The following is a 25471-nucleotide window of genomic DNA, read 5'->3' as shown; positions in this document are numbered from 1 at the left end:
CTGCTCTCTCTCCCTCACAGAACCCCTGCCCTCTGCCCCGACTCCTCCCAGGTGCAAAGGGGAAATAAAGGAAAGTGCTGGGGTTTGGTTGGTTTCCAAGCAGCTCAGGGATCTTGGCTCAGAGAGGGGTATTCGAGAGGTGAGCCTGCTGAGGTGTGGGCCCCTGGAAGACCCCTTTGGCAGCCCCCTCCCTCTCCCTGCAGGCCCATGGCAGAGAGCTCCCTCTATCGGCAGCGGCTAGAGGTCATCGCGGTAAGTGAAGCCCTACCAGTGCGGTAAGCCTGGAGCCCTGGGCAACCCTAGCCTTGCCCCAAGCCCTTTCCTCTCCTCCCTCCTATCACAGGTAGCGGGCCTAGGGCTCTGAAGGTGCGGGGAGGACCCTCAGCTCCAGCCTTTCTCGGGGCGCCCCACCTAAATCCTCAGGCCCCTCCGCTCCCCAGTTCCTCTGATCACTGACACCCCTAGAATGGAGAGCTGCGAACTCCGCACTCTCGAAATCTATAGCATCCGATGCTCCATTCTTGAACCCCAGTCTCCAAGATACCCCATGTCTGACCCCCATCTCTCAGACCCCCATATCTGGACCTCATCTCTCTGAACCGCCATATTTAAATCTCCATCTCTGTGGACCACATCTCTCTGAATCCCCCCCCCATCTCACTAACCCCCACTCTCTGGACCCCTTCTCTACATCTTAGTCTCGCTGGATCCCCATGACTGCACCTCCATTTCCGACCCCCCCCATTTCACTAGTCCCCTCCCTTTGATCCTCATATCTGGACCCCCATCTCTCTGAATCCCGTCCCTCTTAACCCCCTATCTCAGACACCCCCTACCCCCGGATTCCCATTCCAAGGCCCTCCCATCCACAGACCCCAGCTCCGCGCGGACGAGGCCTCTGCAGCATCCCAGGCGCGGCCGGCCCCGCCCCCGCCGGCCCCGCCCCCACCCGCTGCTGAGTCAGGACCTCCGCAGCCCCCTCCCGGCCTGGGGCCCCGACTTGTGTTCCGCCCGCCGCGCGGCTTGCAGTCCCGGGAGTCCCGGGAGCCCCCGGGAGCCGGGCGGAGGAGGGAGGGGGGAAGGGGGGAAGGCGGCCCCGCCCGGCCCCACCCGGCCCGCGGGCAGCTCCGGGTCCTCCGTGCGCAGGAGAAACGGCGGCTTCAGGAGGAGATCCGCGCCGCGCACCGGGAGCTGGAGGAGGAGAAACTCCGTGTGGAGCGGCTCAAGGTTGGGGGCGGGCAAGGGCGCCTGCTTAGCCCGGGCCATGAAGTGGGGGTGTCTGTGAGAGTCAGTTCTGGGAACCAAAGGAGGCTCTGTCTAAACATGGAGGGGGGCATTGGCTCCAGTTTTGGGGGCGGGCGTCTTCCCCAGCTTGGGAGAGTGGGTGGTTGTGATGGGGACATTTGTTCCACCTTTGGGAAGAGTATGGGGACAGTGGAGGTGTTTGTTCCGCTTTGGGGTAGGGAGGGGCTAATAGGGACATTGATTTCACCTTTGGGGGTGTTTGTCCCATTCTGGAAAGGCTGGGGAGGTTGATGGGTGTTTTTTTTTTTCCAGCGTGGGAAAGCTATGGGTTGGTAACGGGGTGTCTGCCCCACCTGGCATTGTTGGGGCACGTATCCCAGCCTGAGGGAGAAATGTCTGTCCCATCTGGGTGGTTGTAGGGCAATAAGAAATCTGCCCAGAGTGGGACATCCAGAGGGGGGCGCTACATGAGGTGGGGTAGTCCATGTGCCTCTTCCCATGCCCAGAGGAAGTCTCTCCGGGAGCGCTGGCTAATGGACGGGGCAGCTGAAGAGCCAGAGCAGCCCCAGGACCCCGCCTCACAGGACCCCCAGTCACCTGAGGACCAGGCTCAGGCCCGCATCCGGAACCTGGAAGGCAGCTTGTTCACGTGAGTAGGGCCCCTGCCTGACAGCTTTGCCCCAGCCTGACTAGGCCAGGCCCCTCAGCCCACTCCAGTTGACACTTCGGGTGGGATTGGTCCATAGGCCTGAGGTCCAGGCTCCCAGCAGCCTCTTCTCTTCCCCAGACTCCAGTCCCAGCTGCAGCTGTTACAAAGTGCGTCCACGGGTGCCCAGCACAAGCCCACAGGCAGGCCCACCTGGCGCCGACAGGTGAGGAGCTAGGGGAGCAGGCGGTGGGAGGAGGGGGTGTGGCAGGCCGACCCCAAAGCAGGACCTCTCCAAGCACAGTTTAGATTCTGGGTCCTCTGCTCTGTGGTCTTGGGCAAGTCGCTTTCCTTGCCCAAGCCTCAGTTTCCCCATCTCTTAAAATGAGCATAACAGCAGCACACACCTGGAAGAGGTGTGAGAGTGGGTCGGTGAGATCATAGCTTAGTACCCGGAACAGGCACAAGGGACTGTTTTGATATATGGTTGCCGATAGGACCCGAATGAGGAAAGCAGTCAGCAAATGTGGGGAAGTGTTCATGGAATTCAGTCTCAAAGGTGGGAAAGGGTCACCCGTGAGATGCTTTCATGATTTGGGGCACCTACATGGCTTTTGGAGTTTGGGGTTTTGTTTTGGTAATGCCTCTATTAAGATACAACGCAGGCCATACAACATACAGGTTTTTGAAAACCAAGACAACTTCACAGTAAAATCTGGCTGTCTGGGTTGTCCTTGAAGTCCAAAGATCCAGTAACATTTGCACCTGGCCACAGTGAGGTGTGGGTTTTCCACAGTCCCCACCTCTCCCTGATGCTTTACCTTGCCTCCCAGGTGCCTGTCTCAGGACAAAAGGGGAGAGGAGACCTTTAATTGGGATAGGAAGCACTTGTTGGGTTTTTAGTCTAAGCCGGGAATTCCCTGCTAGAGGTGCACAAGGTATGATTCCTGGCCCAAGAGAGCTCACGGTCCAGCTGGGGAGATGGGGCGCAAAGAGTCTGTGAGGGGGGATCCCAGGATATAGGGGAAGCTCATAAGAAGCACCTGAGTGAGGTTGGGGGCTCAGGGACGGCTTCCTGGAGGCAGTGGCATCTATGCTGAATCTGGAAGGGAATCGGGGATACAGGCAGAGGAAACAGCCCAGGCAAAGGCCTAGAGGCTGGAAAGAGGAGGGGAGGATAGGAGATCTGTGGGGTTTGGCATAGGTGGCCTGCAGGGCTGTCCTCAGCTCCCCTCCCTTGGGCTCATCTTTCCCTTGATCCCTTCCTCACTCCACTCTAGCCACCCTGACCCTCTGTTCTAGTCCTTGAACTTGCCTAACTCACTATAGCCCCAGGGCTTTGCATTTGCTGTCCCCTCGCCTGGAATGCCCTTTCCCACTTCTTCACTCAAGGCTGGCTCTTCTCACCTTTCAGGCCTTTGTTCAATGTCACCTCCTCCGAGAGGCCCTCCTGCAGCTTATACCTAAAGGAGGCACCCCATCACCTCCCAGGCATTCCCCAGCCCCTTATCCTGCTTTTCTTTTCTTTTCTTTTTTTCCTATCATAGCCCTTCTCACTCCCTGAATTACAAATTTGTGTTTTATGTTTATTACCTGCTTCCTCCCACTGGAATGTAAGTTCCAATAGCAAAAGGCTTAAGGGTCCCTTAAGTAACCTCAGTAGCTGGCAGAGTAGGTCCCCAATACAGAGGAATTGGCTGCATGGCCACAATATTGATTGGGTACCTACTGTGTGCAACGCAGTGGAGCAGAGGGAGATGAGACAGGTGAGGAAGGCTGAGGTACAATAGAGGGTTTGGTCCTGAAGGTAATGGGGAGCCATCGATGGTGTTTGAGCAGGGGGAGGGGAACTGGTATGCAGGAGGCTGGAAGTGGAGATGTGGGTTGGCCTGACCTTGTTTCTGACATCCCTGCAGGGTCACCGTCCTCTATCCCAGCCCACCGTGGAGGCAGGTCCTGAAGGTGGGTGTTTTGAGGTCTGGGGGTCGCAGGAGGAAGGGCCTGAATCTCACTCTGTTGTCCCATCTCTCCTTTCCCCTTCTCCCCTGACGCCCCCAGGCCAGACTGATCTAAACAAGAGAGCCTCCATACCAGCCGGACCAGTGGGCACATACCCAGAGTCCCCCTCTAAGTCCAGAGATGAGTCTGTCGGGGTTCTACCAGCCCCAAGGAGGGTCCCTGGGGCAGCAGAGGCCTCCTCAGAAGCCAATGGCCCCTGCCCTGGATCCAGCCCCCCTCTGGAGCAGGAGCCGAGGCAGGGAGTGGTAGCATCTGATGGGGGAGTGAATGAGGCCAAAGGGGGAGGCACGGTGAAGGTGGTCTGGGAGGGGCTGAGGGCCACGGAGGACTGTATCACGGTGCCCACAGGCCCGGAGCTGGAGGCTAAGGTGGAGGAGATGGTCATGGAGGCCATCGGGGAGAGGCAGGAAGCCGGACGCCCAGAGCTGCCTTCGTGGGTCAGGGAGGACAGGGATATCGTGGAGGTGGTCTGGGAAGGGGTGGGAGGCACAGAGGGCAGCGACTCAGAGGCCATGGGGGAGGCGGGCAGAGGCCCGGAGGCTGCACAGACCAGCTCACCGAGGCTCCAGGAGGGACCGGGGGGAGGAGCTTCTGGAGAAGGGGAAGGTGCCCCCAGAGGCAGCCCTGATGGTGACAGGCAGGGGGGCTTTGGAGGAGAGGAGGGGTCCTTCATTTGGGTGGAGAGAGTGACCCTCAGTGAGGACTGGGAAGAGCTGCTGGTGGAGGGGTTGGAAGGGCCCAAGGCACTGGGAAGGGAGGGAAGGGCTGAGAGTCCACTGGGGGCAGGCGGCAGAGGCGGGGAGGAGACGTGGGAGGCGGAGAGGAGGTGCGCGGAGGAATCAGCGGGGAAGAGAGGAAGTGAGGGAAAGGCAGGCACGGAGCCAGAAGGAGCAGAGATGTCCCTGGTGGTGGAGAGGAAAGGAAGCGAGGAATCCGTGGAGCCGGAGAGGAGAGGAGTTGAGGAAAAGGTGGAGACAGAGATGGGAGGAGGTGACGAACCACTGTTGGCAGAAAGAAAAGAAGCTGAAGGACCTCCGAGGGCAGAGAGGGGAGGAGGGGAGGAGCCATTGGGAGTACAGCAGAAAGGAGGTGAGGAAAAGTTAAAGGCAATTGAAGAACTATTGGTGACAGAAAGGAAAGAAGGTGAGGAATCACTGATGGTAGAGAGAATAGGAGGTGAGGAAGCCTTGGAGGGAAAGGAGAAAGGAGATGAGGAATCACTGAAGGTAGAGAGAATAGGAGGTGAGGAAGCCTTGGAGGGAAAGGAAAAAGGAGATGAGGAATCACTGAAGGTACAGAGGACGGGCGGTGAGCAGCCATCAGAGGCAGAGACAAAAGGAGAGGAGGAATCACTGAAGGTACAGAGGACGGGCGGTGAGCAGCCGTCGGAGGCAGAGACAAAAGGAGAGGAGGAATCACTGAAGGCAGAGAGAATGGCAGGTGAAAAGCCACTGCAGACAGAGAAGACTCAAGGGGTCAAGGAAGACCTGAGTCCAGAAGAGCAGAGCGAGTCAGGAGGAGGAAAGGAATGTCAGGCAGAGGAAGTGAGTGAGGAAGTGGCTCCCCTGGGGGCCAAGGAGGCGCCAAGGCCGGAGGAAGAAGGACAGCAGCCCCAGGAGAAGCAGGAAGGCTCCCCAGAAGCAGAAGCAGTGAAGCCCCAAACCTCTGATGAGGGCCAGGACCCCTCTGGGGATGCCATCCCCCTCCTGGCAGAGACCCCAGCTCAGGAGCAGCCTGCTGAGTGCCAGCCACTGCTTCAGGTGGAGGAGCCCCGGGCCAATCCCAGTGCCCACACCGTGCCCACCTATGCGCCTGCCCGACAGCCGGAGCCACCTGCCCCTCCTGAGGGCGAAGAGGCGAGTGGCTCTAAGCAGAAGACGTGCCAGTGTTGTGCGGTTATGTGAGCCCACGCCCTCTACCCCACTCACAGCTCCTCTCACAGCTACCTCGGCCTCTTGGCATCAGCAGATGGTCCCAGGCGCAGACAGGGCACCATGGGACTGGTGATGGCACCTGGGAGCCAGCTGGTCCACATGTCCATCTCCACCTGGGCTTCTGGACCCCTTGCCCACTGCCTGTGACCCTGGCCCCCTTCTGTGACAAAGCCTTTATACTTGAAAATAAAATGTTGAGCATTTGGACAGTGTGAGTGTGTGTGTTGCTGGCACAGAGCCACCTCACCATCTCCTGGTGGGAAGTGGAGCGCTTCACTCTGCTAGAATCAAAGATCATGAATCAGTGAGAGTGTAGATATGGCTGCTGTAACAAAAAGACCTCAAGCTACAGTAGCTATCAAAACAGAAAGAATTTATTTCTCTGGGCACTTCTGATCCATGCAATCACTCAGGAACTCTGGTTCCCTTCCATTTCTTGCTCCACCTTCACCTTGGGTATGGCCAAAGCTGGATCACAGGGCACAGCAGTGCTCCAGCTCATGGGAAACAGAAGGGAATGTGGAAGAGCCCCCACGCAGACCCACTCTAGGCACATGTCACTTCTGCTTATGTTCCACTCATAAGAACTCAGTCCATGGCTGCACCTAGCTGCAAGGGAGGCTGGGAGTGCACCCAACTACAGTTCTGTTACAGCAGCAGGACAGATTTGGGGAGGCAGCTGCCACTCTGGATTTTATATATTTTTCTTTGCTCCCTGTAGGGCCAGGCCCTTTTCTGTAGGGGGTCCTTCAATCTCAGCTCTTCCTTGGCTGGGTGTCCTCAGGCAAGTGACTCAGCTTCTTTGAGCCTCCGTGTCTTCATCTGTCAAATGAGCACCCCTCTCCCCTCCTGGGGTTGGTTCAGTCCATAACCTGGAACCCGGGGTGTGGCCCAGAAAGCCCAGCTCCTCGGGTGTGGGCAGGAAGTGTTTCTCATATCCAGAGTCCAGTGGGGCTGAGGCCTGGGGGGCCTCCGTAATCGGTACCCGCTCTATCTCCTCCACTTCCAGGATGGGCGAGTCCCCAGGGGGCTGGGCCTGGGGCACCTCCTGGGAAGAGAAGAGGCTGAGATTCCTCCCCTCATACCTATGCTCCAATTCTCACCTACTCCCCACTGTCCGAGCTTTCCCCAATCCCCCAGAGGGCCCCGACAAGCCAAGCTTTCTGCTCACCTTCATGTGGGGCAGGCTGAAATTACTGTTGGCAGGATCAGGAACCTTCTCCCAGACCCAGTGGGGTAGTACCTTGTGCCGCAGGTGGACGCACCTGGCAAGCAGGTAAGAAGAGTCAGCGCAGGGAATCCAGGCGGCTAGACACCCATGCCCAGATTGTAGGGTCCAGGAACGTCACAGAGCCCTGAAGCATCACCCCCCTTACCACATCTCTCCCCCAGCTCAGCTAATGCCCAGCTGCCCTCCCAACCTGGGCAGAGACCAATGTGTCTGACAGCCTCACCTTCCGGAGGTAGCTAGGCTCACGCCACAGCCCGTCAGGAGCAAACCCCATATGAGAAGGACAACTGGCAGAACTTTCCATTTCAGGGTGTTATCTGGAGGGAGGGGGGAGGGGCAGAAGAACATCTGGACACCAGGGAGGTGGGGAGGGGTCAGGTAAGGCTCATGGGTGGAGCTGGGAATGGGTAAGGGAGGTGGATGGATAAAGGGGCGGGGCCTATGAATGGGTAGGGGCTAAGGGTGGGGGAAATCTTGGGGTGGGAGTGGGGCTTGTGAAAAGGTCAAGGTCAGGGATGGGGTGAAAGGGTCAGAGACACACATTGCTTGATAATCCACAGCAGTATTTAGCTGCATCAAAATGCATCATCAACATCCCAAAGTCTAAATGTTGTCCACCCCCTGAAGTTCAGTAATGATTACATATAACCCCCTCCAATGCCCTTCTCTCCGGGCCCCCTCCCATGGCAGTCCTGCCCCAGGCCCGTACCTGGTAGGTGAAAGCGGAGGCTTGGACCCGGTGGGCCCTGTCCTGCGATGGTGGACGCGGTCACCCACAGCTCACAGGTACCCCAGTGAAGGTCGGGCAGGGTGATGGTCCGGGTGCTGCCACTCACTGAAGGACACACCCAGAGCGGTTGGGGAGGCAGTCAAGTCCCATCTCAGGACCTTTGCACGTGCCATGCTGTCTGCAACACTCTCCCCCAGATATCCACATGGCTCCCTCCTCATCTCCTTCAGCTCTTTGCTGCAAGTTCACCTTCTCAGTGAGGCCTTCCCTGACCGCCCCTGCCCCGCGATTAAAATAGCACTTGCTTCACCACTCATCTTCCTTGCTTTATTCTCTATCCACCACTTATCACCATCTGATACACTGCTTAGACATTATTTACTTTGTCTATACCTGCATGTCCCCCATTAGAAAGTTAACTCCACGAGGACCATATTCCCAGCACCTGGATCAGTGCCTGCACCTAGAAAGCACTCAAAAATGATATACAGGGGACTTACCTGGTGGCACAGTGGTTAAGAATCCACCTGCCAATGCAGGGGACACGGGTTCGAGCCCTGGTCTGGGAAGATCCCACATGCCGTGGAGCAACTAAGCCCGTGCACCACAACTACTGAGCCTGCACACCTAGAGCCCATGCTCCGCAACAAGAGAAGCCACCGCAATGAGAAGCCCGTGCACTGCAACAAAGAGTAGCTCCCGCTCGCCGCAACTAGAGAAAGCCCGTGCGCAGCAACAAAGACCCAACGAAACCAAAAAAAAAAAAAAAAAAGATATACAGTTGACCTTTGAACAATGCAGAGGTTAGGGGTGCCGACCCTCCACTCTTTTAAAAATCTAAGTACAGTATAATTTATGGTCCACCCTCATCTGTGGTTCCTCTGGATTCCCAGTTCCACATTTGCAGATTCAACCCAACACAGATAGTACTGTACTATTTACTAGTGAAAAAAGCCATGTATAACTGGACCTGTGCAGTTCAAACCTGTTGTTCAAGGGTCAACTGTATATTTGAATAAATGAAAGGATGAAAGGATGCATGAGTATCAAATCCCTCACCTGCACAGAATCCAGCGAAGTGAAATTCACCCCAGACGAGGGGAATACATTGCACCTCCCGGAACTGTTTCTGTTTACTTTTTAACTGAATTGCCCTTTTTGGTTTTTAAGCCAAGAGAGGAAGCAGCTTTTTGGTTTGTTATAGGATTACAGGAGACATGAATACGGATCAAGATATACTGCCATAGAAAGATGTCCAAGTTAAATCATCAGGTGAGAAAAAGAAAGTTGCAAAACATCACGTTCATAAGCTTCAGGGGCCTATAACACAGTCCTCCTTTAATTATAGGTACATGTACACATAAATATATATGATTTTTAATCTAATGGTATCTATATACTTGTGCAAGGTGCAATCATGGCAAAGTATCTATGTTAAAAAAAAAAAAAAAAAAAGGCTTTATCGGTTAGAGACAAATGCTGAAGTACCAAACTATTTAGAGGTGAAATGATGCCAAAGACTCTAGGAAAAAAAAAGTGTGGGGATAAACTGAAACAAGATTGATAAAATGCAAAAAACCATTGAAACTGGATGGTGGGTACACAAGGATTTGTTATATTATTTTTTCGACTTTTGTTTGTGCTTGAAATTTTCTATAATAAAAAAGTTTAAAATTTTCAGAAAACACAACTCCTATCTCTATGTTAACGTACACATGGCAAAATATGGAAGCTGCATTGTCAATATCAGTGAAATGATGAGAATGATGATATACTTGAGTATACTTCTTTAATGTGTCGGTTTTTTTTTTTTGCGTTACGTGGGCCTCTCACTGCCGTGGCCTCTCGCGTTGTGGAGCACAGGCTCTGGACGCGCAGGCTCAGCGGCCATGGCTCACGGGCCCAGCCGCTCCGCGGCATGTGGGATCTTCCCGGACCGGGGCACGAACCTGTGTCCCCTGCATTGGCAGGCGGACTCTCAACCACTGTGCCACCAGGGAAGCCCACAAATTCCTTTTTAAAATATCTTTTTTACCCTTTCCACTCCAGTTTTATTGAGATGTAATTGACAACATCACCGTGTAAGTTTAAGGTATACAGTGTAACGGTTTGGCTTTATGAATATTGTGAAATGATTCCCATAAGTTTAGTTAACATCCATCATCTCATATAGCTAGAATAAAAAGAAAAAGCAAAAAATAATAAAAATTCAAAATACCCTTTTTTTCTAATTACCAAAGTTATCTGTTCTTTTTTTAAAAACCGACACATTGGGGCTTCCCTGGTGGCGCAGTGGTTGCGAGTCCGCCTGCCGATGCAGGGGACGCGGGTTCGTGCCCCGGTCCGGGAGGATCCCACATGCCGCGGAGCGGCTGGGCCCATGAGCCATGGCCACTGAGCCTGCGCGTCCGGAGCCTGTGCTCCGCAACGTGAGAGGCCACAACAGTGAGAGGCCGGCGTACCACACACACACACACACACAAAAGGAATTTGTGCCCAGAGTAAAAATTTAGCCTACACCCAAACGTATAAGAAAGAAATAGGGCTTCCCTGGTGGCGCAGTGGTTGAGAATCCGCCTGCCGATGCAGGAGACACGGGTTCGTGCCCTGGTCCGGGAAGATCCCACATGCCGCGGAGCGGCTGGGCCCGTGAGCCATGGCCGCTGAGCCTGCGCGTCCGCAGCCTGTGCTCCGCAATGGGAGAGGCCACAACAGTGAGAGGCCCGCATACCGCAAAAAAAAAAAAAAAAAAAAAAAAAAAAAGAAATAAAAGTCATCTTTAGGGACTTCCATGGTAGTCCAGTGGCTAAGACCCAATGCAGGGGACCTGGGTTCAATCCCTGGTCAGGGATCCCACATGACACAACTAAGACCCGATGGAGCCAAATAAATAAATAAATAAATTTTAAAAATCATATGTAATCCTACAGTCCCTATTGACATTGTGGGGGAATTTCTTTTCATATTTGTGCCTCTGTTTTGCTCAGTGCTGGGTTTATTTTACAAAAATGGAACCATCCCACAAAGTTTTACAATCCTTTTATCTTTTTCACTTAATAAAATATGACAGGCATCTTTCAATGTCAATAAATATAGATCGGAGTCTTCATTTTTAATGGCCCAATGACAGTCTATTACATTGATAGCCACACCAGGGTTATTAGCCACTAGGGAACCCATGATAGCGTGTGTTCTCCCAGGGGCTGAGCGGGAGCCAAAGGGGCCCATCTGGGGGTAAGGGGAGGGGTAGACTGATGGGTGGGTCTTGTGGGGGCTGGGAGCAGGGGCAGGAGGCAGTGGAGCTCACCATTCATGCAGACAGAAGGCCTGGTCCCACTCTGTGCACACAGGGTGTAGTGGGTGAGATGGCCCCGAAGTTGGTGCCTTGGGACCTCTCCCCACGCTACAGCAGGGGTCCCTGGGGGGGTATCCTGGAGTCTCCAAAGCACTGGCCCTGCCAGGGGTACTGGTGAGAGAAAGTCAGCGGGTCAAGTTCTCCCAGGGTTCCAGGACCCTCCATCCTCCAGCCCCCCCCCCCCACTTACCTAGTTCCTCGCTGAACTTCCAGACTGAGGGGGCAGGCGCCAAGCCCCAAGGAGAGACTGCTGTCACCGTGATCTGGTAGGGGACCCCTCCTTCGAAATCCCCTGAGTAGGGGAGGAGCAAAGACCAGTTAGAGTTGGCTCCCCTCCCCGACTCGTTTCTTATTTTGTAGGAATCTTCATTTGTGTCCCCAGAAGGACACCTTGATACAAGAATTTGAATAAATGTAATTTATCTGGGACAACCCCAGAAAACACCAATAGGGCAGTGGGGAAGTGAAGCAGGGAAGGAAAGTCACCCAATAAATAGGCGTCAGAGAACAAGTTCCCCACATGTCCAACCAAGGCTCAGTCCCGCTGGTGAACTCTATGTGGCAGCAGACAGCACTCCTGAGCTCCATCCCACCCCAGGAGGGTGGGAGCAGGGGTATTTATCCATCAACCATTATCAGTCATTGGCAGAGAGCTGCATCTGAGGGGCCTTGATTCCCCGGCACTTCCAGCTGTCCAGGCAGGCAAAATGCTTCAGATCAGAAAAAGCCCTCAGGCCAGGAATGCAGGTGCCAGAGGCTGGGAGATAGTCAAATGCTGGACTTTGAGTGGGGCCCTGACACCACCCATTACAGTAAGTAAGGCTCCTGAAATCCCTTCTCAAAACCGAATGCTGCCGGGGCTTCCCTGGTGGCGCAGTGGTAGAGAGTCCGCCTGCCGATGCAGGGGACACGGGTTCGTGCCCCGATCCAGGAAGATCCCATGTGCCGCTGAGCGGCTGGCTCCGTGAGCCATGGCCGCTGAGCCTGCGCATCCGGAGCCTGCGCGTCCGGAGCCTGCGCGTCCGGAGCCTGCGCTCCGCAACGGTGAGAGGCCACGTACCAGAAAAAAAAAAAAACAACAAACCGAATGCTGCCATACGGCCTTCCACAGCTGGGAATTTTCCAGAATTGGGGCTCCTCTTCTTCTGTCCACATATACGTATGGGTCCTGGGACTCTGTCCTAAATCTCTCGCTCAACACCTTCTCATGCTCTCCCAAGTTCTTTACACCAAGGACAGACTGCCCAGTGTTAAATCTCAGCCTAGAACTTATTGCTAGACCTAAGACTTGAGTATCTGATAGCCCCATGGACAATTCCACTTGGATGAGCACATGAGGTGCAACATATCCAAATGGGTCCCCAAAATTCTGCTCTAAGACTCCCCAACAAGAATCTGCCTGCTTCTCTCCCTTCCTTGGTCCCCACCTGGCCCAGTCCCCACCATGTCCCACCTGGACATACACAGTCCCTTCTCCTGGGTCTCTTACCTCCAACCCCTGCCCTCACAGTCTGTCCCTCCCACAGCAGCCAGGGGGCGCCTGTAAGCACCTGAGTCAGGACACATCCTTCCTCTGCTCAGAACCCTCTGCGGCTCCCACCTTACTCAGAGCAAAAGCCAAAGTTCTCCCCATGACCCACGAGGCTTTGCACACTCTGCCCCATCACCTCCCTGCCCTCACCTCCTCCCACTTTCCCCCTTGCTCATTCCACTCCAGCCATGCTGGCCTCCTCACTGCTGCTCTAACACATCAGGCACAATCCTGCCTCAGGGCCTTTGCACTGTTTGTTCCCTCTTGCTTTTCCCTTAGACATCCTCATGGCTCTCTGTCTTGCCTCCTTCAGGTCTTAGTTCAAATGCCACTTTCCCAGAGAGGCCTTTCCTAATTTTTTTTTTTTCTGAAATAGCCATCCTCCCTCCTCTCCCTTACCCTGATTTACTTTGTCCCAATTACATTACAGATGTACTTGTTTTTTGTTTCATTGGGTGCCTGCCCTACAAGATGAGGATGGAGATGTTGGTGGGGATACCGCTGAGAGGAGAGTAGGGTGATGGTTCAGGGTTTAGCTTTAGGAGCCTGACTATGTGGTTCAAATCCTGGTTCTACCACATACTTGCTGTATGGCCTCAGGTGAGTTGCTTAACCTCTCTGGGCCTTTTTCTTTAACTGTATGATAATAGCAGAAACCTACTTTATAAGGAAGTTTGAATGATTTAATGCTTATGGTAAATGCCAATACACATCAGCTGTCATCACTGCATACCAGTGTCTAGAACATGGCCTGGCACACAGCAGGTAGTCAATGAATATTTCTTACATGAATTAATGATACTTTAACACTATCTTCTGCAAATCCAGCCATCAGTCTGCTCTCCAACAGCTGAAATGGGAACCCAGGTGTCCTGGGGCCTCACCTGGCAACACAGCACTGAGGTTTCCAGGAGGAAGCCAGATCCAGTTGAGATCCAGGGGGTCACCATCTCGAGCCCAGTCCACCACATGCTCCTGCAGCTCCCCGGACCCCTGTTGCCAAGTCACCAGCAGATCCGAGCTTGAAGGGATGATGCTGACCACCACACCATGAGGGGCAAAGCCTGGACCTACAGGATGAGGAGGAGAAATCTCAGCTGTCCACTCGGGAAGTCCCCTCTTGCACCTCCAGGGCATTGCTCAGAGGAAGCTCACAGCCTCTTACCCAAGCAGGCCAAAGAGAGGTTGGTAGGAGGTTCCCAGCTTGTGGCGTTGATGGCGGACACCCCAGCCCACTCCGCTTGAGTGGGGATGGAGAAGCTGCAGCATGAGGTCTCCTCCTGGATCACCTCCTGATCTTTACTCTGGAACCAGACTCTGTAGCTCACCTGCACGCAGTGCCCCGAGGCCTGAGGGATGAGGGGAAGAAGTGGTTAAGATCTCCCATTTATCAGGTACATACTGTGCTTCTCAGTGAGGTCATCTGACAAACCAGTCTGTGAAATATTTTTGTTTCACTCTAAGATGAAGAAGCCGAGTCTCAGAGTGGCTCAGTGGCAGAGATGGAATTAGAATACAGCTCCTGGGCCAGAACTAGGGTGAGGTGAGTGAGGCACTCACCTTGGCGGCAAAACAAGAGAAGATACCAAAAATCCAATCAAGATAAATTATATTTTAATGCTATATATATATATATATATATATATATATATATATATACATATATATATATATTTTTTTTTACAGTGGGTTTTTTTTTGTAATTTATTTATTCATTTTTGGCTGCATTGGGTCTTTGTTGCTGTGCGCGGGCTTTCTCTAGTTGCGGCGAGCGGGGGCTACTCTTCGTTGCGGTGTGCGGGCTTCTCACTGCGGTAGCTTCTCTTGTTGCGGAGCACGGGCTCTAGGCACACGGGCTTCAGTAGTTGTGGCACGTGGGATTCAGTAGTTGTGGCTCAAGGGCTCTAGAGCGCAGGCTCAGTAGTTGTGGCACACGGACTTAGTTGCTCCGTGGCATGTGGGCTTTTCCCAGAGCAGGGCTCGAACCCGTCTCCCCTGCATTGGCAGGCAGATTTTCAACCACTGCCCCACCAAGAACGCCCATAATGCAATATTTTTTTTAAAAAAATTTTTTATTTTTTAGTATAGTTGTAGTTGAAGTATAGTTGAATTACAATGTTGTGTTAATTACTGCTGTACAGCAGTGACTCAGTTATACATATGTATACATTCTTTTTCATATTCTTTTCCATTATGGTTTATCCAGGTTATTGAATATAGTTCCCTGTGCTATACAGTAGGACCCTGTTGTATGCAATATTTTAATCAATCAAAATTAATGCAGGGATTTTCCTGGCGGTCCAGTGGTTAAGTCTCTCCGCTTCCAATGCAGGGGGCGTGGGTTCGATCCCTGGTCGGCGAACTAAGATCCCACATGCGGCTCGGCGTGGTCAAAAAAAAATTTTATTTTTAATTAAAAAAAATTAATGCAAAAAGAAAAACCATGACAAACAAATTATCAGATTTTAACTAGGACATCCCTGGTGGCTCAATGGTTAAGAATCTGCCTGCCAATGCAGGGGAGACGGGTTCGAGTCCTGGTCCGGGAAGATCCCACATGCCACGGAGCAACTAAGCCCGTGTGCCACAACTACTGAAGCCCGCGTGCCTAGAGCCCATGCTCTGCAACGAGAAGCCACTGCAATGAGAAGCCCGTGCACCACAATGAAGAGTAGCCCCTGCTCGCCGCAACTAGAGAAAGCCCGCGTGCAGCAACGAAGACCCAATGCAGCCAAAAATAAAAATAAAATAAATAAATAATAAAATTTTTTTTAAAAAGTTTTGACTAAAGACAGGCAGGATCTGACCATGCACTTATATGACCCTGTCTTCCCTCACCTTACCTTAGTCTGTCGTGTGCAGTTCTTAGGGACTGCAAAATTCCCACTGTTGTATAGAGGAGTAATTATGCCTAGCAAAGAGGATAGTACCCTCCAGAGTGCTTTGGGGAAACTTGTGAGAATATTTGGTTGCCTCAGCGATTGGTATTTGATGGGCAAGAGCCAGGGACACTACCCTCTCCTAGAAACAAAAAAACTGTCCCACATCCCTTGTGACTTTTGAAGGTCATCCCAACTGGAAACTTCTGTAGATGAAAAACCCTGTCTAATAATTTTAACTGATCCTAGAACCAAACACATTTTGATGTATAAATACAAAAGCTTTGGGGACCTGGTTTTAACATTCACTGAATTTTAAAATATTTGAACATATGGGGACTTTCTAAGCACTTTTTATTATCTATTTCCAGCACAATCTATGTTCTGATAAGAGAATTTTTCAATGTGCCCAGCATCACCTCATCCCTTTGAAGTCCTTGGAAACCAGCTCAATAGCCTAGCATGTGGATGATTTTGGTAAATGTCCTGTTTGCATATGGAAAGAATGCATATTCTGATGTTTCCTATGTTGAGTCCATTAGGTTGTTTGTTATTCATATGTTCAGATTCTCTGGATCTTGACTTGTTTTGCCAGCTGCTTGTTATGAAATTACTTAGAGGGGTATGTTAAAATCTCCCACGATGGTTGTGGATTCATAGAGTTCTCCTTGTAGTTCTGTCAATTTTTACTTTATGTATTTTAAAGCCACGTTATGAGGTACATACAGATTTAGTATTCATATCATACTGGTAAACTGAATATTTTGCCATTATGTAGTAGCCTTATTTCCCCTTTATTTTCTACTGAATATTACAATACACTATATGCTATAATACAACACACTGTATTATACACATTTTAAAATATATGTATATATGGGTTGTATTAGCTATGTATTTCATTTCAGTATAGTAAGGGGGCATTACAAAGTATGTGTTATAAAATAGAGGCACAAGGGACTTCCCTGGCAGTCCAGTGGTTAAGACTCTGCACTTCCAACGCAGGGGGCACAGGTCTGATCCCTGGTTGGGGAACTAAGATCCCACATGCCATGCAGCATGGCCAAAGAATTAAGAAAAAAAATGAATTAAAAAAAAATAAAACAGAGGCACTGAAACTGCCTTAATTTCAAAATTAAGGTTTGAAAGCCAGAGGACCTCAGCTCTGCCACTTAGCTGTTGTTTGGTTTGGGGTAGCCTCTCTGTGTCTCATTTTCTCATCTGTAAAGTTAGTTAACGTAAATAAGTGTTGTAGGCGAGGACCTGGCACATAGTAAGAGCTCTGTAAGTATTATGCATGGTTAAAGTTAGTGATATTAGATTGTGTGGCCCAAGAAAGTATGAGCCCTGTTGTTTTGTTCCTTGCCATATTTACCGTGAGCCAGGGCCTTGCAATGTCTGGAACACAGTAGGTGCTCAGCAGATTTGCATCAGTGAGGACTGTTTCACTCTTGTCTGTCATCTCACAATGCCCTTTAATACTAGCATCAAAGTCCTTAGCATATTCTTCTATATTCTGTGGAGCTGAGCCTAGTCTTGCTTCTAAATCTTTGCACCTGGTGTCCCCCTTGACTGGAACACTTGTACCCATCTTCATGTCTCAGCTCAGATCTCCTAGATTCAGCCAACATGGGTGGAGGCTTTCTCTGCACCCAGCACTACGCCAGGACCTCTCTGAGCATCCCCTCCTTGAAGCCCTGAAGCAACCTCAACAAGGCAGCATAGTAACCTTTGTCTTGTTTACATCATTCTTTTGGTGGGGGGTGGCTTGGTTTGGGTTTGTTTTTTGTTTTCTTGGTTTGTTTTTTTTTTTGCCCCACTGCTCAGCTTGCAGGATCTTCGTTCCCAACCAGGCACTGAACCCAGGCCCTCGGCAGTGAAAGCCCAGAGTCCTAACCACAGGACCACCAGGGAATTCCCTACATCATTGTTTTTTGGTTTTTTAATATTTATTTATTTGGCTATGTTGGGTCTTAGTTGCGGCATGCAGGATCTTCGTTGTGGCATGAGGAATCTTTTAGCTGCAGCATGTGGGATCTAGTTCCCTGACCAGGGATCAAACCCAGGCCCCCTGCATTGGGAGTGTGGAGCCTTAGCCACTGGACCACCAGGGAAGTCCTCTACATCACTGTTATTTGGGGTTTCCTGACATGTGCAGAGACATGGTCCTCACAACTCACCTTCCACAGAAGCAGCGGTTCCTGTCCGCCTGGTGCCCCACAGATGTTCCCTGATATCCACACATCTTTTGGAGCTGGTGAAGATGAAAAAAGGAGAGACCATGTGACTAAGTTCTAGCCAATGAGATATGAGATGGAAGATACGGGCACTTTGGGGTTGTGCTCTTAAAGTGCAAGGGCAGGCTCCCTGACTCCTGGGGTCCCACTGCACTGGAGTTGTATTCTAATTTTTTTTTGCTGTGTGAGCTTGGGAAAGTTGCTTAACCTCTCTGAGGTTCAGCTTTCCCAACTATAAAATATGACAAATGAGAATGGCATGATTGGCCGGACTTCCAGGAGAGGGGCTGAGGGTGTAGGGGTAAGCCCAGAGATCCTCACCAGAGGGTGGTGTCTGGAAGGACAGAATGGGGCTCCACTCGCTCCACAGATCCTCTTCTTCCTCCACTTGACAGCGGCCAATTACCTCATAGCCAGTGGCTAGCTCCAGGTCCTGGATATCAACAGGGGTCAGGGGTATGGATTTCACTTCTGGTTCCAGCTGGGGGAGAGACAGGGCAGAGTGATGAGGCTGAACATTGAATTGAAAGCACTTGGCCTTATATGTCAATAGGATGACCAATACTGTCCTGCTTTGCCTGGGATCAAGTGGGTTCCTAGGACACAGGGCTTTTGGTTTTAAAATTGGGACAATCCCTGGAAAAAAGAGACAAGTTGATTATCCTCTGTGCCAGGTATAGCAGTAGGTGGTAGATTCTATTATTAATATTATTCTCATTTTACAGATGAGGAAAACTGAGGCCAAGAGAGGGGAAGTGACATACCCAAGGTCACATAGCTGGTGAGTTCTGGAGCTGAGATTCATACCCAGGCAGTTAGACTGCAAAGTCTGCATCTTAGCATTCCTCTGAATTGCATGAATATTCACAGTGACAACAACTCTGCTCTATATTGTAGTGTTTTGCATGAAAAGCCGTGACTGAGACAGTGGGTTATCCCCAATATCCATTCTCCCCTTCTTCCTTTGGAAATAGAACCCTTGAGTATCTGTCGGGAACATGTGTGTCAAGAATAAAGACTACATTTCCCAGTCTCCCTTGCAATCAGGTGAGACCATGTGACTAAGTTCTAGCCAATGAGATATGAGATGAAAGATACTTGCAACTTTGGTGCTGTGCTCTTAAAGTGCAAGGGCAGGCTCCCCAACTCCTGGGGTCCCTTTGCACTGGAGTTGTCTTCCATATTTTTTGCTGTGTGAACTTGGGAAAGTTGTTTAACCTCCCTGAGGTTCAGCTTCCCCAACTATAAAATAGAGATCTTAAAAGCATCTACAATATAGGGAGGTTGGGGGTACTCATCAAGATAATCCACGCAGATTGCTTAGCTTGGGCCCTGATGCGTGGCAGGTGCTCAGAAATGTGAGCTGCTTTTATTACTTTTGAGTGTTTACTGAAAACCAGGCTCTGTTCCTCATCTGTAAAATGGGTAGGCATAAAACACATCTACCTCAAAGAGTTCTTATAAGGATTCAATAGACAGCTTAGAACAGTGTCTGACACACAGTAGATGCTAAGTGTCTGCTGTTAACCTCTTATTCTAAGGTTAATGTAAGCTATTTGAGGATTTGATAATTCAAATTCAAATTCAATTAATATTCACAAAAATGTTAGAGGAAGTTTACTGGGTTTCTCAAAAATTCCAAGTGGAAGGAATTCCCTGGAGGTCCAGTGGTTAGAACTCCTTGCTTTCACTACCGAGGGCCCGGCTTCAATCCCTGGTCGAGGAACTAAGATCCCGCAACCGCAACCTCGCGGCGTGGCCAAAAAAAAAAAAAAAAAAAAAAATTCCAAGTGGAATTTGGATTGGGACTGCATGGAATTTATAGATTATCTTGGGGGAACATTTTTTAGCTGAACAAGATGCATGTACAGGCCTTCTGTGAGGAATGTGGACAGACTCCAGGCCCAGCTGAGGAATGAGCTCTGAGCTAGGTGTCTGATTTGGTAATGATGTCCCAGGCCCCGCCCAGAGTAGGGTGGGGGAAAAGGGTCCCTGACACTCACCAGCATCCAGGCCATCTCCTGGCATCTTCGATAGTAGAACTGGCAGACCAAGACCTTATGGGGTGGCCACATAGGAGGGGCCCATTGGACAGTGGCCTCTAGGGGGTCATCCTCTGAGAAGTCCACATCAGGGTACAGTTGGGGGGCATCCGGCTTCACTGAGGAAGGGGAGGTGCTTTGAGCCAGGGCCTCCAAGACCACCCACCCCACACATAGCAAACCCCCACTCCCGCCTGTTACTTCGGGTTTCGAGGTTCACAAAGACTGGGGGCCAGAGAGGTCGGCCTGCCTCGGCCACCCAGACAAGGAGTTCGTCAGACGTGGTGAGCTGTTCCCGTGGAATGGTCACCCAGCTCTGCCCAGTAGGCACTGCCACAGTCCAGGTTTTGTTGGAATGGCTGTGAGGACAGATGCAAGAATCAGGGCAGTATACAGTGGGCTGGGCCCAGAGCTGTAATGATAACATATTTTCTGCCTGGGTTCAAATCCCAGTTCTCCTGCTTCAGAGCTGTGTGACCTTGAGCAAGCAACTTAACTTCTCTGTGCCTCAGTTTCCTCATCTACAAAACGAGGGTGATAAAACTGCCTCCTGAGGGACTTCCCTGGTGGTCCAGTGGTTCAGACTCGGTGCTCCCAATGACCACGGTTCGATCCCTGGTTAGGAAACTAGATCCTGCATGCCCCAACGAAGATCAGTGTGCCGCAACTAAGACCCAGCACAGCCAAATAAATAAGTAAATAAATGTCTTTTTAAAAAAGTGCCTGCTGCAAGGGCTGAATAGGGGAGGGGAACAATGAGATGAGAAATGGACTTCATTTAGAACAGCAAGTGTCAGGGGCACAACACATGTAATATGAGCATTGGTTATTTTGTTTACTGAGCACCTATTACATATACGCACATTTACTTCTATGCAACTGTTCAGTCAGCAAATACATATTTCTGTTGTCGAAGCTGGGAATAGGACTATGACCAAAGCAGGCAAGGATCCACTATCCGGAGCTGGTGTTCCAGTGGGGGAGGGAGGCAGATGAGAAACTCATAAATATATAACTGATGGTGGTATACGCGATATAAAGAACAATAAAGCAGGGGGAGGAGGATTCAGTGTGATGATGGGATGAAGAGCGACAGTACTATTTTAGGAAACGGGGTCAGCAAAGCTCTCTGATGAGACATTTGAATAAAGCCCTGAAGGATGTGGTGTGGGACCACGCGATACCTGGGGAAGAGCATTTTAGGAAGAAGGAGAAGCTGGCGCAAAGCTCCTGAGGCCAAACTGTGCCTGGTGTTTTACGAAGAACAGTGAGGAGGAGGCTTGTACTCTGGAGTAGAGTGACTGAGCGAGAAAGTGGGAGGAGGTGAGGGCAGGGAGGTGACAGGCAAATTATACAGGGCCTGATGGGCTGCAGGAAGGATTTCGGCTTTTACCCTGAGGGAGGTAGGAGCCCTGGAGGGCTGTGAGCTGGGGAGGGACATGCCCTGATTCAGAAGTTCACAGGTGTGGGACTACCCTGGTGGTGCAGTGGTTAAGAATCCACCTGCCGATGCAGGGGACCAGGGTTCAAGCCCTGGTCCGGTAAGATCTCACATGCCCCTCAGAGCAACTAAGCCCACGAATACTGAGCCTGTGTGCCACAACTACTGAATACTGCGCGCCTAGAGCCCGTGCTCTGCAACAAGAGGAGCCACCGCGATGAGAAGCCCATGCACCGCAAAGAAGAGTAGCCCCCAATTGCCACAACTAGAGAAAGCCCGCGCACAGCAATGAAGACCCAACACAGCCAAAAATAAAATAAAATAATTAATTAATTTAAAAAAAAAAAAAAAAAAAGAGACTCCGTGCTCCCAATGCAGGGAGCCCGGGTTCGAGCCCTGGTCAGGAAACTAGATCCCACATGCTGCAACGAAGATCCCACATGCTGCAACTAAAACCTAGAACAGCCAAATAAATAAATATTAAAAAAATAATAAAACAGAAGTTCACAGGTGTCCTCTGGATGCTGTGGTGGACAACAGATTGTGGGGCTTAGAGTGGAAACTGAGTCCAGGGAGGAGGTGACCGCACGGTGCAGGCCAGCGATGATGGGGACTGGACTGTGGTGGGTGCTGAGGAAGTGAGGAGTGCCAGATTCTGGATAATGTAGAAGGTAGAGCTGGCAAGGCCTGCTGATGGATCAGATGTGGGTGACAGAGAGAGAGAGAGAGAGGAGCTGAGGACATCCCAAGGGGTTGGATTTCAAAGGTTCAAATCAAGGCCTTCAGAAAAAAACAACAAAAACACATGTGTTTTATGTGTTTATGTTGCTGGTAGGAACATAAAACGGTGTAGCTGTTGCGGAAAAGTTAGGAGTTCCTCAAAAAGTTAAACACAGGGCTTCCCTGGTGGCGCAGTGGTTGAGAATCTGCCTGCCAATGCAGGGGACACGGGTTCGAGCCCTGGTCTGGGAAGATCCCACATGCCGCGGAGCAACTAGGCCCGTGAGCCACAACTACTGAGCCTGCGCGTCTGGAGCCTGTGCTCCGCAACAAGAGAGGCCGCGATAGTGAGGGGCCCGCGCACCGCGATGAAGAGTGGCCCCCGCTTGCCACAACTAGAGAAAGCCCTCGCTCAGAAACGACGACCCAACACAGCAAAAGTAAATAAATTAATAAACTCCTACCCCCAACATTTAAAAAAAAAAAAAAAAGTTAAACACAGAACTGCCATATGACCCAGCAATTTTACTCCTAGGCATACACCCCAAAGAACTGAAAATAAGGACTCAAAAACTTGTACACATTATGTTCAAAGCAGTGCTAGTCATGATCGCCCAACTGCAATTGCCCAATGGTGGAAACAACCCAAATGTCCATCAACAGATGAGTGGATGAACATAGTATATCCATACAGTGGAATATTGTTCAGCCACAAAAAAAGAATGAAGTTCTGATTCGCTACGACATAAATGAACCTGAAAAACATGGTAAGTGAAAGAAGCCAGATACGAAAGACCACATGCCATATGATCTCATTTATGTGAAATGTCCAGAACAGGCACATTCAGAGACAGAAAGTAGATCAGTAGTTGCCAGGGAATAGGGAGTGACTGCTGTTGGGGATGGAACTTCGTTTTGGGGTGATGGACATGTTTTGGAACTAGATAGAGGCACTGGTTGCACAACATTGTGGATGTACTCAATGCCACTGAACTGTGCACTTGCAAATGGTTAATTTCATGTTATGTGAATTTCACCTCGTTTAAAAAAAAAGGGGAAGACCTCTTATGCCCTCATCCTCTACCAATTAAAACCCTAGTCCCCCACCCCTTCTGGACATGGATGGTGGTGATGGTTGCACAACGTGACTGTAGTTAATTCCACTGAACTGTACACTTAAAAAAGGCTGAGAGGGCTTCCCTGGTGGTGCAGTGGTTAAGAATCCGCCTGCCAATGCAGGGGACACGGGTTCGAGCCCTGGTCTGAGAAGATCCCACATGCCGCGGAGCAACTAGGCCTGTGCACCACAACTACTGAGTCTGCGCTCTAGAGCCTGCGAGCCACAACTACTGAAGCCTGTGTGCCACAACTACTGAAGCCCACGTGCCTAGAGCCTGTGCTCCGCAACAAGAAAAGCCACCGCCATGAGAAGCCCTTGCACCGCAACGAAGAGTAGCCCCCGCTCTCATTAACTAGAGAAAACCGGTGTGCAGCAGCGAAGACCCAATGCAGCCAAAAATTAAATAAATGAATAAATAAATAAAATTTTTTAAAAGGCTGAGAAAAAAAGGTGGTAAACTTTATGTGTATTTTACCATCGTTAAAAAAATAAAAGACCAGCCTCCCATCCCAGTTCCCATCTTCAAATGTTCCTTTCCCTCTCCTCTCACGTAGCCAAATTTGAAATGAATTTGTGTTTCCAGGTGTGATTCATTGTGAAGCAACATCAGTCACCCCCGCAGAATGTGGGCTCCACGAGGCTTTCTGTGTCTCTTTCACTGTTGCATCCCCAGCACCAGACCAAATGATCTTTTCATATGCTCTGAGAGGTTAAGCTACTTGCCTAAGGCAATAAAAACAGCAATAAAAACAGCTTCTAATCATTAAGCATTTTCTTTCCCAAGTGCCTAACTCATTGAATTCTCAGAACCAGTCTTGAGAGGCAGGTTCCACTATTATCACTACTTGATAGAGGAAGAAACAGAGGCTCAGAAAGGGAAAGTGACTGGTCCAGGGTAACACAGCAAGGAAATGAGGGAACCTGGAATTGAAGGGCTTGAGAGTGGAGCAGGGCTGGGTGGTGCCGGTGGGCAGGACTGATGGGTCCTCTCAACCTGAGAAGTCTAGATCCTGGGTGGTCACTCTTCCAAAGCCTCTGTTTCCCCTAATCACTCCATTGTACTCACTACTTCTGGCTCTGGAGGTACAGCGTGGAAGGGGCTCCCAGGTCCCCAAGAGGCTCCCATGAGCAGTTCAAGTCTCCCAAGGGTCCAAATCCATAGCACTGGAGTGGCCCAGGGCTGCCTGGAGAGGGAGGAGGGAGAGTCCGAGGGAAGGGGGTCAATTCCCCCAGCCTCTCTCGCACCCCAGAACTTGAACTCCCCCCATCCCCGACAACTGTGGAGGGCGATCCAGGGTCCCTTACGGAAGTGAGCAGCTGGAAGGGGGCGCTGGGCACCGCTCCCCAGGCTTCGGGCATAACTCCTCCCCTCCCCCTACCAGCCACATCCTGTTACCACCCGAAGAGCCCTTTCCCCTACCACCCCCCAACCCCGGACCCTGGCTCCCACCTCGCTGCCGCCCATTCCCCAACTCCTCTCATCGCCCGGTCCCTGCCCCAGGGGGGAGCAGAGTGGCATCCGGACCTTTGTCACTCATTCCACAAACCTGCGGTTCACCCTCGAGGACGTACGCTTTTGCGGAGCGCGGCGGCAGAGCGCCGACACGAGTTCGCTCCGTAACTCACCCTGGGGCCGAGTCCTGCAGAACAGCAGCATCAACAGGGGCAGCAGAACCAGCTTCGGCCGCGGCCGCAGAGGGAAGGGAGCGGCCTGGGTTCCCCGCATGTCATCCCCGCGCCCCAAGTCCGGCCCGGCCCTTCCCGGCCCAGCGCTGCAGCGCCGCCCGCTCAGCTCTCAGGGTCCAGCGCCCGAGCAGCAACGGGAAGCGAAGCCACCCCTCACAGCCGCCTCCGCACCTTGCGCTTCGGCTCCCCGCCCCTTCGCTGCGCCGGAAAGTCCCTCGCAGGGGCTGAGGAGGAGTAGTGGGGGGTGGGCGGTGCTGAGGCGTGGCCGAGCTCCGCAGACACCTGCCCCTCCCCCCCACGCCCCCACGCCCCCACGCCCCCACGCCCCCACGCCCCCACGCCCCCACGCCCCCACGCCCCCACGCCCCCACGCCCCCGCACACACAGGCTGCCGAGTCCTTTGGAACTTTTTTTTTTTTTTTTTTTTTTTTTGTGATATGCGGGCCTCTCACTGCTGTGGCCTCTCTCCCGTTGCGGAGCACAGGCTCCGGACGCGCAGGCTCAGCGGCCATGGCTCACGGGCCCAGCTGCTCCGCGGCATGTGGGATCTTCCCGGACCGGGGCACGAACCTGTGTCCTCTGTATCGGCAGGCGGATTCTCAACCACTGCGCCACCAGGGAAGCCCTGGAACTTTTTTTTTTAAAACATCTTTAT

At 51.5% G+C, this 25471-nt stretch overlaps 2 protein-coding genes across 4 annotated transcripts; one reads left to right on the top strand and one right to left on the bottom strand.

Annotated features, from left to right (window-relative positions):
• Positions 1–231: 231 nt before the first annotated feature.
• On the top strand, positions 232–6051 carry PALM3 (paralemmin 3). 2 transcript variants are annotated; one of them, XM_067032680.1, is made up of 6 exons: positions 232–252; positions 1147–1227; positions 1752–1894; positions 2033–2117; positions 3808–3853; positions 3950–6051. In XM_067032680.1, the coding sequence occupies exons 3-6, from the start codon at positions 1779–1781 to the stop codon at positions 5812–5814; spliced, it is 2112 nt and encodes a 703-aa protein (XP_066888781.1). In that variant the 5' UTR covers positions 232–252; positions 1147–1227; positions 1752–1778; the 3' UTR covers positions 5815–6051. The 2 variants fall into 2 exon arrangements, with proteins under 2 accessions (XP_066888781.1, XP_066888780.1); XM_067032679.1 differs by having other exon boundaries at positions 240–252; positions 3808–5909.
• Positions 6052–6200: 149 nt separating this feature from the next.
• Positions 6201–25052, bottom strand: IL27RA (interleukin 27 receptor subunit alpha). 2 transcript variants are annotated; one of them, XM_059060497.2, is made up of 14 exons: positions 24757–25052; positions 24197–24314; positions 20051–20208; positions 19811–19968; positions 18129–18288; positions 17751–17824; positions 13857–14040; positions 13576–13761; positions 11351–11452; positions 11113–11271; positions 7785–7910; positions 7299–7392; positions 7016–7109; positions 6201–6892 (listed from the first exon to the last, which is right to left on the bottom strand). In XM_059060497.2, the coding sequence occupies exons 1-14, from the start codon at positions 24854–24856 to the stop codon at positions 6638–6640; spliced, it is 1968 nt and encodes a 655-aa protein (XP_058916480.1). In that variant the 5' UTR covers positions 24857–25052; the 3' UTR covers positions 6201–6637. The 2 variants fall into 2 exon arrangements, with proteins under 2 accessions (XP_058916480.1, XP_066888779.1); XM_067032678.1 differs by having other exon boundaries at positions 6548–6892; positions 7299–7330; positions 7786–7910; positions 24757–25024.
• Positions 25053–25471: the final 419 nt, after the last annotated feature.

Source organism: Kogia breviceps, chromosome 4 (assembly GCF_026419965.1).
Source record: "Kogia breviceps isolate mKogBre1 chromosome 4, mKogBre1 haplotype 1, whole genome shotgun sequence".
Classification (NCBI taxonomy): Eukaryota; Metazoa; Chordata; class Mammalia; order Artiodactyla; family Physeteridae; genus Kogia; species Kogia breviceps.
The sequence above is the reverse complement of the archived record's forward strand: the minus strand, read 5'-3'. Positions and strand labels throughout refer to the sequence as shown.